This window comes from Anopheles maculipalpis, chromosome 2RL, assembly GCF_943734695.1.
Source record: "Anopheles maculipalpis chromosome 2RL, idAnoMacuDA_375_x, whole genome shotgun sequence".
NCBI lineage: Eukaryota > Metazoa > Arthropoda > Insecta > Diptera > Culicidae > Anopheles > Anopheles maculipalpis.
Window position 1 is genome coordinate 44789377 of NC_064871.1, and position 12488 is coordinate 44801864.

Here is a 12488-nt window from a genome sequence, read left to right on the forward strand (position 1 = left end):
TTTCGAAGCTAAATATTTAACCGTCGTGTGAGTTGATTTCTGGCAGAAGCCATTAGTCGATTTTATAGGGTCCGAGAGTAAACAGAAATAAAAGTAATCTGAATAGATTCGGGAGTTAAAGAGTTTAGGATTTTTATGTTTAAGTGCTTAAAAATTCTTTTTTGATCGAATGCCCAATTTTTTATTTTGTAACTTTTTTCTTTAAGCTGTGTTTTATCTACTATCTTTTTTGGTACTATTATGGAGATTTTTATTTGAAAGATATTATTTCGTATAATATTAAATTTCTCATTATTTATGAGTGTTTATTTTATCAACAGCAGACCAAACGACACACTTAGCCGATGATGTTACACATTTCGTGCTCTCGCCATGTCCTTTTCTCAGTAAAGAAGTAAAGATTTAAATAAGATGAGAAATTAAGTTAATTCTTCAGAAAAGTGACATCGCACATCATACATTTATACCTTGTTTGTTTGAATGTTCCTTTGCGTCCAGTTCCCTCTGTCCTCGTCTGATCCTCTATCTTCGAAAATACGTTACTCTTTTGTCTTGCCATAATGATCTCCTTCTTTTATGTTTCGGATTTTTGATGGACTATTTTGATTTCAACACCTTCATTAATTGCATTCGGTCTTATGCTTTTTCCGCTCTGCATGTCTCTTAGTGTCTCGTATGTTGTCTCCTATCCGCTTTCCTTCTTAAGCTGCCCCGCCAGCTTTAAGCTTTTGATTTTCCTTGGTTAGTTTTGTTATTAAACATCTAAGCAGTTTTGTTTTATTTTTTAAAAGTTTTTATTATAATTAGGCTCTAGGAAGATTTACGCTAAATTGAACAGATAAATAAATATATAAATAAATAAATGAATAAATAAGTGACACATCTTTAAGAAAGGATCAAGCAATTGGAAGAGCTGCAGTTTCTATGGTAATAATCTGATCCTTTTCGTGGCCTTCTCATAGTTAAGCACGCCGTAATAGCATAGTCAGGCTACCAGTTAATCTCCAGGAAACTTAGTGCAGGTCTGCCTTAAATAAAATCAATTTACAATGCATCTCAATTCGACCTATGCCGGACTAGGATGCCGGACTCATGACCCACCAGGAAGATGTTCGTCAGCGACCCGTTTGTCACCCGTTTGACCAGCCGTGGAAGGAGGATTTCAACACTAGACCGAGTTTTCTGAAAACTAATTGACTACCTGGCAATGTCACCACAACGTGCTCAACCTTAAGAACGCCAAGAGAAAGAATAATTCACTGCATGATCAATTTATTTGTTTAGACGCCATCTGAGATGAGATAAAGGATTTACATTGAAAAATAGCACTAAAAATCTGTTCAAACGTGTTGAACGATGGAAGATGTGTTTGATTTTGACATTCAGCTTTGTTTCGAAAATGTGTGAGATGTTTTCGAAAATCTGTCAATTTAGAAAGCCAAAATTATCTAATTCTGATAATCTTACTCTACAACCTCGAGAGATTCCACCTTTCTGGCTTATTTCTAGCTCATTTGTTGTTTATTTATCTAATGAATTGCTCTCTTATTAGTTGTACATTTTTATACATTTTTAAACTAAAGATCTCGACAAATATCGGAAATAATAGCATAAAGTACTTCCGAATGAAATGCTTTTATTCCGTGGTAAAAAAAGAAATAATATTACTATTCTCAAACTAATTATAGAAATAGAGAGAAAATTATAAATTTCACAATTTTTTAACTCAGCTTTTGTTTTTGTTCCTTCAAACAACAGGCCTTTTCAGAAAAGTTTTATTATCAAAATCCACTTCAAACTAACCTTCTAATTCCATTAACCTGCTGTTGATCATAACACCAATCATCGTGTGCTCCTTTCTGAAACCACACACACAGAGACAACACGAAAGGACAATGAATTCACCTTCGGAATTCAGCTATCCGGACCACCGACGAAACGGAACGAATTGCCAAACTTGCTCGCTTTAATCCCTGAAATTAGGAAAACCTCAAGATGCTTAGGATCGTTTCACACCTGAGCGAGCGAAACGGTTGATCCTGTGTCCTGTCCTGCACAAAGAGAAAAAGGTGCTCAAAGCGTTCCCCAAAAAACCACACACCTTTAAACGTTTCTCTTATTTTCTTGAAAGTTTTGGTTAAAGCATTTTGACAGCTTGAAGCTTGTTTAAAACAGGTGTTGGAAAATATCTATTCGCAGTCATTACATTATAGAAATCGTTTATCTCAAATGCATGTTTTAGCTCTATTGTCGGCGGACCATGATCGGGGGAATCTATTTGCAATTCCTTTCAATCCGTAATCCAAGAGTTTTTGCAGCAAGTTTTTCACAAAATATCAGTATCCATCACCCAGCCCCCACATTATGGGCGGTAAGGTGTGAAAAAAACAAAAACACTATATCTAGCCGCGCTTGTCCGATCTCGTTATTGAAACAAACTCCGCCCTGGCGTAATAAATTAACAACCGAGCCAACGCGAAACAACGATTCGAGCCCGCAAGGATACTAGAAAAAGAAGCGTCGTTAACGCTAAAAACGACTGCCATTGCGGAAAGGGCAAGTGCCGCTTCACGTTACAAAAACAAAAAAACAAAACCTGCAGGATGAACACTCAATAAGCAACGAGCGATTATGGCTTCCAATTGGAATGAAAATAAATAAAGAAACGAAATATGAGCAACGACTCGTTTGGGTTTTTTTTGCGCCACCAATTTCATCACACGGGAATGGAAGACAAACTGCAGAACAAATGCAGTAAGTGCATCGTATGGATGCAGTTTCCAATGCAGTCTGAGGCGACCATATGGCAATGCAATGTCAGTACTGTACCATCGTGTTCGATGCTATGTGTGCGTTTTAATGTTCTAAAAAGCTCACGTTCATTGAGCTTTCGGAATACATGTACTAAAAGACGGTTACAGTTTTTCGACCAGCTTACACAAAGCGGCAGTTAAAAATGCTTTTTAAAATTCAAAATGTTTAGCATATTTAGCAGCAATCATGTTTTTTACTGAACATGAAATGGGATTAGCAAAAAGTTGACAGTATAATTTAAAAAAAATACAAATATTTTGAACTTTTTTTCTTGTTGTTGTCTTTCAGCATTCACAACAAATTTTACACAAGATTTAATATCACCTGATAAAACTCTTATCACATTAATCAGTGGCGCCAAACTTGCTTTTACTGCAGGTCGGATAACAAATAAACCTTTCTGCCTAGGAATAACAGTGATATGGAATTAGATCGATTTCCTCGGTTGAATCACGTTGGTCATCTTAGAAGCGTAAAGAAAGTACAACATCCCAATGTTAATTTGCCATTGCCTCCGCGCGAGGCATCAATTACCTTGTGCGCTGAGTCTCTTAGTCTTGGAACTACCTTTCGTTCATATCTTGCACATTAGATTATAATCATGGGCCTGCCAACTTCACCGACCACGAGAGTTATCACGAGAGGAGATGGCAAGCTAACTGCAAAATGCACATCAAAAAGTGACATTCTGAGGACGAATAGTATTTCTCGTTTTAAGAAATTGTCCTTCCAAAAATGCCTCTTTCGCTACTGCTCCAAAACCTAAACATCAAACGCATTTCAGTTCAACTTATCCAACTTGAATCAAAATAATGTTTTGCTCAAGTGCTTGTTTCTTGTGGGGCGTAAATTCTTGTGCGCAACGAAAAATCGACTGACATGTTTTCTCCATTTCAGGTTTGCCTACAGAAGTGAAATTATTGGCAGATGGTTCAATATCAATAGCTTCCTCAATGCTGTATGTTTGACATGCCTGACATAAATGCTCCTAAATCCATATTCGATTAGTAGCATTAGAAGTAATACCATAAAGAAATTAAACAGTTTAGATAACGGTAAGCATGTGACTTGAAAGTTAACTACTTAGGAGGTTAATGTGAAATCCTCAAACAGCCTTTCATAAGATCATTGCACTTTTATACAAAACCAAAGATAACAATAATAATGGCGCATCGCAATTCGCTCGCTGTCCGTCACGCCTCGTCCGTATATCGTAGAACTACGTAATTACAACAAAAATAACATTATCTCCCGTGCCAGCAATGTGCCAAAGGTAGTTCTGACCAGCTCGTACAAAAAAAAAAACGTACAAAATCAAACACAATGTGCAGCAATAAAATTGAGAGCGATAATTATTTAGATCGACATCAAATCCTCCACCCTTAGTGTCTCAGGAGACCGTCTTATCTAGCTCGCAAGGCACGTTCGTAGGCAATCAGACACTACTTAACAATCGTTTTATCAACCCCGACAGCAGGTGTGTGTTTGTGTGTGATGATAAAAGGTGTGAAAAATAATGTCAACGGAATGGACGAATTGTTTCCCCCGAAAAAGGGTGATTCGCGCTGGTAAGGTTTCAATGTAAGCCGTCAGCGCGCTATCATTCGTCCTCCAAACTAATCAGGGCACAATGGGGGGGGGGGGGGGGGGGGTAAGGGCACATACCGAGCAGCAAGGGCTTAATTTTGTTTACGTTCTTCGTCGTAACTTGTTGCTCTTTTCAGGGCGCCGCACGCGGCGTATGTGTTTCATTCACCAAGCATAAGTCTGCTGAATCGACTAACTCTAAACCTCAACGATTAGAAGATGCAAAAGGGGTCTGGGTGAGTGTAGCGCATACAGCTGTAGTATCTGTTGTCTTGGTAAGTGTGATCATGCGAGCGAAACATACGCACCTCCTACCCAGTAGTAAACACATCGGATAAACAAAATCATAAGCCACAAGGTCAGCGGCGTCTCGTCTAAACGCCAAAATAGCGCAACATAAAGGTCGTTCGGTAGACGTATAAGCCGTGCCGCACGGCTGCGGTAGTCGCGACGAACGGCACGTCAGCACACTTTGACACGGCGCAATCTATGATGTGGTGGTAGGCCCCCGGGGAATTGCTCGTACGATCGGGTCCATGATCGTTGAGGGGATTGGAAGAGAGGATAAGGGTTTGACGATTTGTTTTGATGCCGTTCCCCAAACACCCTTCCCGCAGCCACCCCGTTGAAATGCAGTATGGTGATGATGCAGCGTGCCCTAAGAGCATATGTGGGTCGCGGAGGGGTTGGAGGCGGGTCAGCTTCTTGCAATCGTATCTTCGCTAGAGCATCTGTTTCGAGTTGATTAAATAATTGAAATGACTAGCACGAACACTTTTGGCCGGATTTAGCAGAGCAGCTTATAAATAGCTCGGTACGCGACGGTAAGCACATCTGGTGGTGAATCGAGTTAGTTGAACAAGGTGGTAAGTGAGTGGGTCGAGACATTGTCGACCGAAAACATAAACAAACCCACAACCGTACCAGCTTGCCGGCTCCAGACTTCCAAACATTTCACAACACGCAATACGTGACTTTGTAAACATACACTGTAAACATACACTCAACAGGCTAGTTCCGGTTGAACGGTCAATTAAAGCACTATCTACTTAAAAAACAACAACACTGCAGAAGTTGGAAACCTTCAAGTGACTTACCAACCGACCGCGAACATTCCGATCGATGCAGCTTAGCACAAACAAAAATCCAACATGTCGACAATTTCTCACCGGTTGGTCCTCGCCAAGTTATAAATTCTCAAACCGCCAGAGGTGTAGGTGACGTCCACACACCGGGGCAGAAGAAAGTATCACACACATATTTCTCACCAACGTCAGCAAACAATCACGAGAACAAACCATAAACCGGCTTCCTGCAGTGAGTGGCTCAAAGAATGTGCCGCTGACGTACATTGTGAACGTTGTCCTCTTGTCACCTACACCCGACCGCTGCTTTCATTCGATCGGATTATTAACTGAACGCACTATTTTTAGTCACCGACAAAAACTGGGTGGGCAAAACCGGTTCAGGATTTAGAGGTAGAATCGTTATCAGACATGCCGGGCGGCCTATCGTAAGGATATTTACATACGAGCACAGCCGGCAGTAAATCAAGTGCAATTTCATATCGTTTGAACCGTCATCACAAGCCCTACAGGACCTAAGTCGCAGTATGTGTTGATGGGAATGATTCCCCCGGATATGGAAATAGCTCAAACTTGTTGACGGTTAGTTTAATGAGAGTGCTCCCAATTTTGTTGTTTGTATCCTACGCGGGAAGAATAAATACAGGTTGTTTTCTTGTGGTAACTTCGCATCGGGAACGGTGTTGTTGATGTGTGTTGATTAGATTATAGTTTTGAAATAGAAATAGTTGTCCCAAATTTCTCTAAGACCTTCCTCAAGATCTTTTGCGTTCTCTGTTCATCAGTAAACTTGTCTATGAATCATCTCGGCTTTATACGAGAAATCCACACACGGACAAGAGATTTGAGCAACAAAACAAAACATCACTGTTATCTAATCCTTTCCCACTGCCATAGTCGAACCGATTCCAACCGGTTCCGTAATAAGATTCCAGCAGAATGTTGTAGTAAACAAAATTAACCTCATTCGTTCGCCGATCTAACGCAACAATCAAACGATCCTCATCGTTCCACCACATCTAGTGGAGAATAAATATTGGCTATGATTCAAATAGTTTGCTGTACTGCATGCATCCGGTACTGGTCCAGCTTGTATGCAACACCCACACCCACTTTTGTCCAACAACGACGGCCGGGCCTAACCGTCCGAGAGCACGCTGATAAGGCGTAGAAAATTTACGACGTTGTATATTACTTCATTGGCAAACTAAGAGCAACACCGCTGCATTTGAACAAACAAAACTCAGTTCTCCATCCCTCTCCCATTCCCCCCCCCCCCCCCTCTACATTTGCAACTGCAATTGCACGTCCAGTCCGTTGGTGTTATCTCACATCCACTGGTTTGAGCGTTGTGCAGAGTATGTGAAGTACATGATCAACAAAACGTTTTAAAAAAAAGAGTACATCACCAATTATCTACGGGTGGTGGGAACTAAACATGTACGCGGGATTTTAAATACAACACCAAAAAAAGAAAAAAGTGCATACAATTGTAAAGTCCCTGAATTCCCTACGGATGGGCGAGGAAAGTAGTGTGTGGCACGTGTGACGCGCGGAGCGCCGGCGACACGTTACGACGAACCGGTGGACCGGTAATGTTAGTAGTAGTAATAGCGCGGCACAGATCGCGTTTCGTCCCGCCAATTTCTCGGATTTCGATGGGCGACAAGCCGCACACCAACAAACATCGAACGGGGTGTCGCGAGCGCACAGCCTGACCTACTCGACGGTCGTCGATACTACGCGCAGAAACTGTACAGCGCTCGGACGAGCTAGACACGCTAGTAACGCGGCTCCCGCAAAACGTTTTGAGGGTTCAAGAGACAACGCGAGGTGTGAGGTTTTTCATTCAACACGAACCACTGTGGTGTGGCATTATATGAACGTTGATAAACGTGAACTGGACAACGCATCCAGAAGGTTAAAAGTGCAACTGCGTACAAAACAAGACTCCGCTCGGTCAAGGAACTTTGCTCATCAGTGAGAAGTTGAAGTGGTGCAGTAAGAGTGCGTACGGGTGAACGTTTCATCTCTGGACACAGTGCACGATGGGTTTGCTTCGAAGAAATAGTTTGAACATTGGCAAATGGTTTCCGGCCGGTGGTACGGCAACGCCGCCAACTACCGTTGTCACGCCCACGACCGGAACCAATGGTCCAGCGCGCGCCAGTTTCGGCAGCTCGGTCGCCATCCAGAAGCTGCGCGAAAGCAAGTGGTTCGATGCCGGCGAGGAGCGCATCTTTTGCGCCGTGATCGAGAACGGGTTCATCGTGGAAGTCCGGCCCCAGTCGGCGAACCCCGGCGACAGCTGGTTCGGCGTGGTGTCCATCGAGCAGAAGAAGTGTAAGTTACAGAGGAACCGTTTGGAGATCGGGCGGGGGTTTTAATTTTGTAGCAGAGGAAGAATGTACTCGGTTTCTCGGTGCCTTTGTGATCTGCTCGGGTGAGAACATTCTCGTGACCGTCGTGGGGTCGCGCCGATTGCTCGTGAAATCGCACCCGGTTTTATTGCGGTGAGTTACGGCGTCAGTAGCAGCCAACGATCCGGGCCGGGTAATGGACAGGTGGATATGGATGCAGTGCAAGTTGTGCAAGGTGGGGCGGGCAACTCGTTCGGCTATTTTTAGCACGCATCGTAATAGCAGGACCGGCTACTGGTGTGGAGGGATATCGAATAACTTGCACCGCGCGCTCGCGCTTCCAATGAAGGTGTGGACTTTGAAGGACGCCATATACTGCACGGCAGCGTTGTTTACATGCAGGAAAATAGTGTGACTGTCTCGTGTGGAAAGGGAATGTGCCAGCTAGAGAGCGAGGAATTTGTTTGTCACAGAAAGGCCATTTGCATTGCGTTGCAATTGTGGTCAATGTTACTTGGCCCGATCGCGGGTATTGTTGTATTGGTTGAAAGTGCATCCAAGTGCAAATGATACCACCCTGTACCACCTCAGTTCTCACAGTTTTTTTTTTTTTTTTTGCAAAATTAATTACTTTTGTGATGATGGCATCAAGTAGAGCAAATTATTCACAACAATCCGCTAGTTTGGCGCTAGCAGGGTGTTTATCTGTCTCTGGGTTTTGTGGCGACTTTATGCTAATTAACGCCTGCCTGCAATTCTCTGTGTGTGGGCTTGTTCTCACGACGGTAGAACTTTGGATTCTATTTCACTCTATCGGTAAAGCCTGGGAGGCACGATCCATTCTACAAACAGGTTATGTAAAACAATCTCAATGACGTCACCACGATATTACGAGCCCACCCATCTTATGACCTAACGATCTTTATGTGATAACTTCCAATCTATATTTGCAGCTCCCAAACCTACCGCCGAATGTATCAAAATATATTCCGTACGCATGAAGGAAAATGAGAAAAAGCCGATGAAAGTGTACTGCGTCGCATTGTCTAATCTTTGGCAGCAAGGGCATCAGTTGCGGATTAACAATGTGGCCGACCGTACGAAGAAACCCCATCCGGAGAAAGACATTTTAGCTCAGGTGAGTTTGGTGATGTCGAAATACTGTTTAATTTTTCGGGGAATTACTTGCAAAATGGCTAAAATTGCAATCCTGGCTGATACGACGTTTATTCTTTGTCTATCTTTGTATATCTATGCAGATAAAATATGCCTCGAAATGCCAAATGGCGTTCCACAACAGTCAACATTTTGCCGAATTTTGTCGATACGGTGACCGACCGCAGGACAGCCGGAAACGACAAGTAAGTGCGTTACTGAAACGGTTCGAGGACGCATTGCAAGGAGCACACAACAGCTACTTCTGATCTATACGACCGCCCCGGGAGAGCTCGCGAAAGGTTAAACCCAGTGTACTCATTTTCTACTCTGATTAACGCATTTTTGCGGGGGTTTGTGTGTGTGTTTTTTTTTGTTTTACCTTTGTGCTCTGGTGGTGGAAAATATGCTACTTATCGTATAGTTCAGTACACGATTACACACTTCTTCAGAAGATAACACACTCCACATGCACACGTAGCACCGAAACACTTGAAAATGAGCTTAGGCTCGCACAAGACACCGCCCTCTTATCTTACTAACGTTTCAATTGGCACATCCGAAGCCCTCGATACGGTATGCTAACATTTCTCTTTTCGTTTTGATTCTCTTTACCTTTCACAGATTTCAGACTGCGCCAAATGGGGTGGTATCAATATGGGGGCAACGCTCATTTTCATGGAAATGCAGAAGAAGCAAAAGTCACTGTCGCACTAGTGCAGTGTGCAGAGCCCGTCGTTTCCCAATCCCTGGTGATACTAACCAACATTTGCTCATGGAGCGTTAGAACTGGTCTTTAGTTGTTAAGCATTTCGTGAATGCGCGCAGACCGTGGAACATAATTGTGATGCTTGTCACTTTGTACGTTTGAGGAACAGTATGTTAATCCTTTTTTTAATTATTCGATAACAGTTATTCTGATCTTGAGATACGAATGTGGTATTACGCATCTTACATTTAGCGAGTAGTTTTTAGATGTAAGTTAGCGGTAAGAGACGCTGCATTGAAACTGATCATTTCATTGAATCATTTTGTATCATTACCAAAGCCAAGCAGTAGTAGGTTCATAAGACAACATATTTTATACAGATAAAGAACTATATGTACATGAAAAGATAATAAAAGATGAAACTTTATGTAACCAAAATACGATGTTGGAATATATTTGTACTTTTGTATGTAGCGCGGTTGTTTATCAATCTATTGCCCCGACATTAGATAGTATTTCCAGCTATTTCTTTCACAAATGAAGTGTTCGCTATGTCCATATAACAGGACCGGGGATGAAATCTGCACCGTTCTCTCGTGGCTAAGCCAACAATAAGAAAACAATTGACAATTGAATTTGGAATACGAAAAAAAAACTCTTTTTTGTTATTTAATCAACAACTACAAAATTTATGTGTATTTTTGTAGTTTTTGGAGATTTTTGTTCAGCATTCACTTGTCTTACTTAAACCTAATGAAATTTCTAATTAATTTAAACCTAATTCACATAACACTGTTTCTAGGAACTATATAGAACATATTAAAAAATAGTAGTCGCATTCGGCTTTGACGCATGAACTCAATGTAAAACTACGAATGCTTTGAATAAGTATGGACCTCGCATATTTGGAGTGATTAAGGGATCAGCTACAAAGACGTGCTCAGGAAGTTGTACGACGGTTTATCAATTTTTGCTGGTCGTGTCATGAGAATGGCACCGGACTGTTCAATATATAAAATCTTTTTTGGCCACCTTGAAGGACAGGTGTGGCTTGGTAGGTTCAAATTGAGAGGCTATTGAAGGGCCTCATAAAGTGGCCACGTGTAGAAACATGGATATCCACCTCGTACGCGAGTCTCTACCAGCATTAGAGGCCTCAACATCTATATGGTCTAGGACCTTCAAGAGGCTTATTCAGCCAGTGGATAAATGGATAATAAAGACCTCTAGGGATACTACGACGTTATGTAGAGCAATACAGAGCTCGTGGCGTTTTCAAAATGGAAAGGTATCTTATGACAGTACTTTCAAATAGATATAAATATGTTAGTCTAATTTCACATCCAATCAAATACTCCACTAGATCCTTGAGGAATGAATCACATCCAATATTAGTAAGCAACTTTTAACTAAAATAGCTAATTTAAAATTCACAATAGCCGTGTAACTGTTCTGTTATACGAATAAAGATAATTTAACTAGTAAATTTAGTTTAAAAAAATAATTCTTTAATAGATAAAATCTCTTTCTCTCTTTCTCTCTATCTAGAAAAGAGATGGAACAAAAATTTGAATTATTTTCGTTAAAAAAATCCGTTTGAAAAATTAAGCGTTATTTAAGCGTTTCTTTCTGTGACCGCATTGGTTTTAGAATCCAAGGTCAGTTTTTCAAATTTATATAATAAAATGAAGCAATGTGGTTCAGTAACTCTTATCTACTCTTATACTGATGTCTTCAAAAGCAATGAAACAATCGTATTTTTGTGTTTTTTTGGGTAACTTCCACGCACACGGATTGTACTCAATAAAACACAAGTGCAAACGGTTAAATTATGACCATTTGTTGCTCGGAAACAAATGGTGCACACTCATAGTGCAGCTGTCAAACGTGTTGTTGCTTTTACGTTTTCGCTGCGTATGGCCGCAACCTGAACGCGTAGTGATTAATTGTATGTGTAATCGAACAAAAACGAAACAATAGTTGCTGTTTGTAGTGTAAAGTAGTGCAAAAGCCAATCGGTGTAAGCGCAACAAATGTAAAACCAAACACCCATGCACCAATTGAACCGAGCAACAACGAGTTGAAACACCAAAGCCTTTGCTTTGGAGTGCACCCGAATCGTTGTTGCGTACAGCAGCGCCCCAGGAGAGTGTGTGTGTGGATGTCTGCTGCCGTAGTGTAGAGAAGAGCCCGAAAAGGAAACAACGCACAAACGCATTCTGCTGTGGTGGCTGCGAAGAGAACAAAGCGCAACCACGCACTCGAGTGAAGAAGGATTCGTGTTTTTTGTTCGTTTAAATTGAAAATTGTGCTGCAATTAGGGCTGGCTTCCCTCACTGAGCATTGCGCACAGTAGAGGGACGAGGGAAAGCACCATTAGTCATACAGAAAAATGTACCGAATTCAATAGATAAGGCTGTGAATGTGGTTTACGTACATACGGGGTGTTGTGCATTTTTTGTTGTTGCTGTGTTTCGTTCTGGTTCCGCCGCCAGCGTACTATCAGCGTTTCGTTTCCTGTCAACAAGTAAGGTGCGTGCGAAAAAAAATCCCAGCAGTATAAGCGTTTTGAATGCAATCCCATCAGAACCACGGGCGCGCGCTTTACGACGTTCCTGTCCGCACACGCACGCACATCGCAACACCCACCCATTGCTGGTAGAAGACGACGGTGGGAACAGTAGACGGGGTTTCGTCTGGGCAACAACACACTAGAAAGCAACCGGTAGAAGCAACTTACGCCAACAACTAGCTCGTTTTACTTCCCGTATCCTTTTT

At 41.8% G+C, this 12488-nt stretch overlaps 3 protein-coding genes across 3 annotated transcripts in view; 2 read left to right on the forward strand and 1 right to left on the reverse strand.

Moving 5' to 3' along the window:
* LOC126556838 (DNA damage-binding protein 1) overlaps nucleotides 1–12488 on the reverse strand; it is a 412736-nt gene that overhangs the window by 282432 nt on the left and 117816 nt on the right. The gene's annotated exons all lie outside the window — the stretch shown is intronic.
* The window catches only part of LOC126558977 (Golgi SNAP receptor complex member 1), a 44618-nt gene continuing 37452 nt past the window's right edge, over nucleotides 5323–12488 (forward strand). Inside the window, exon 1 of the mRNA XM_050215069.1 lies at nucleotides 5323–5327. The gene's annotated coding sequence lies outside the window, so the exon portion shown is untranslated. The remainder of the gene's footprint in view (nucleotides 5328–12488) is intronic.
* LOC126558998 (uncharacterized) lies at nucleotides 7535–9732 on the forward strand. Its single transcript, XM_050215093.1, has 4 exons — nucleotides 7535–7829; nucleotides 8800–8984; nucleotides 9106–9207; nucleotides 9626–9732. Exons 1-4 carry the CDS (start codon nucleotides 7535–7537, stop codon nucleotides 9716–9718), a joined length of 675 nt encoding a protein of 224 aa, XP_050071050.1. The 3' UTR covers nucleotides 9719–9732.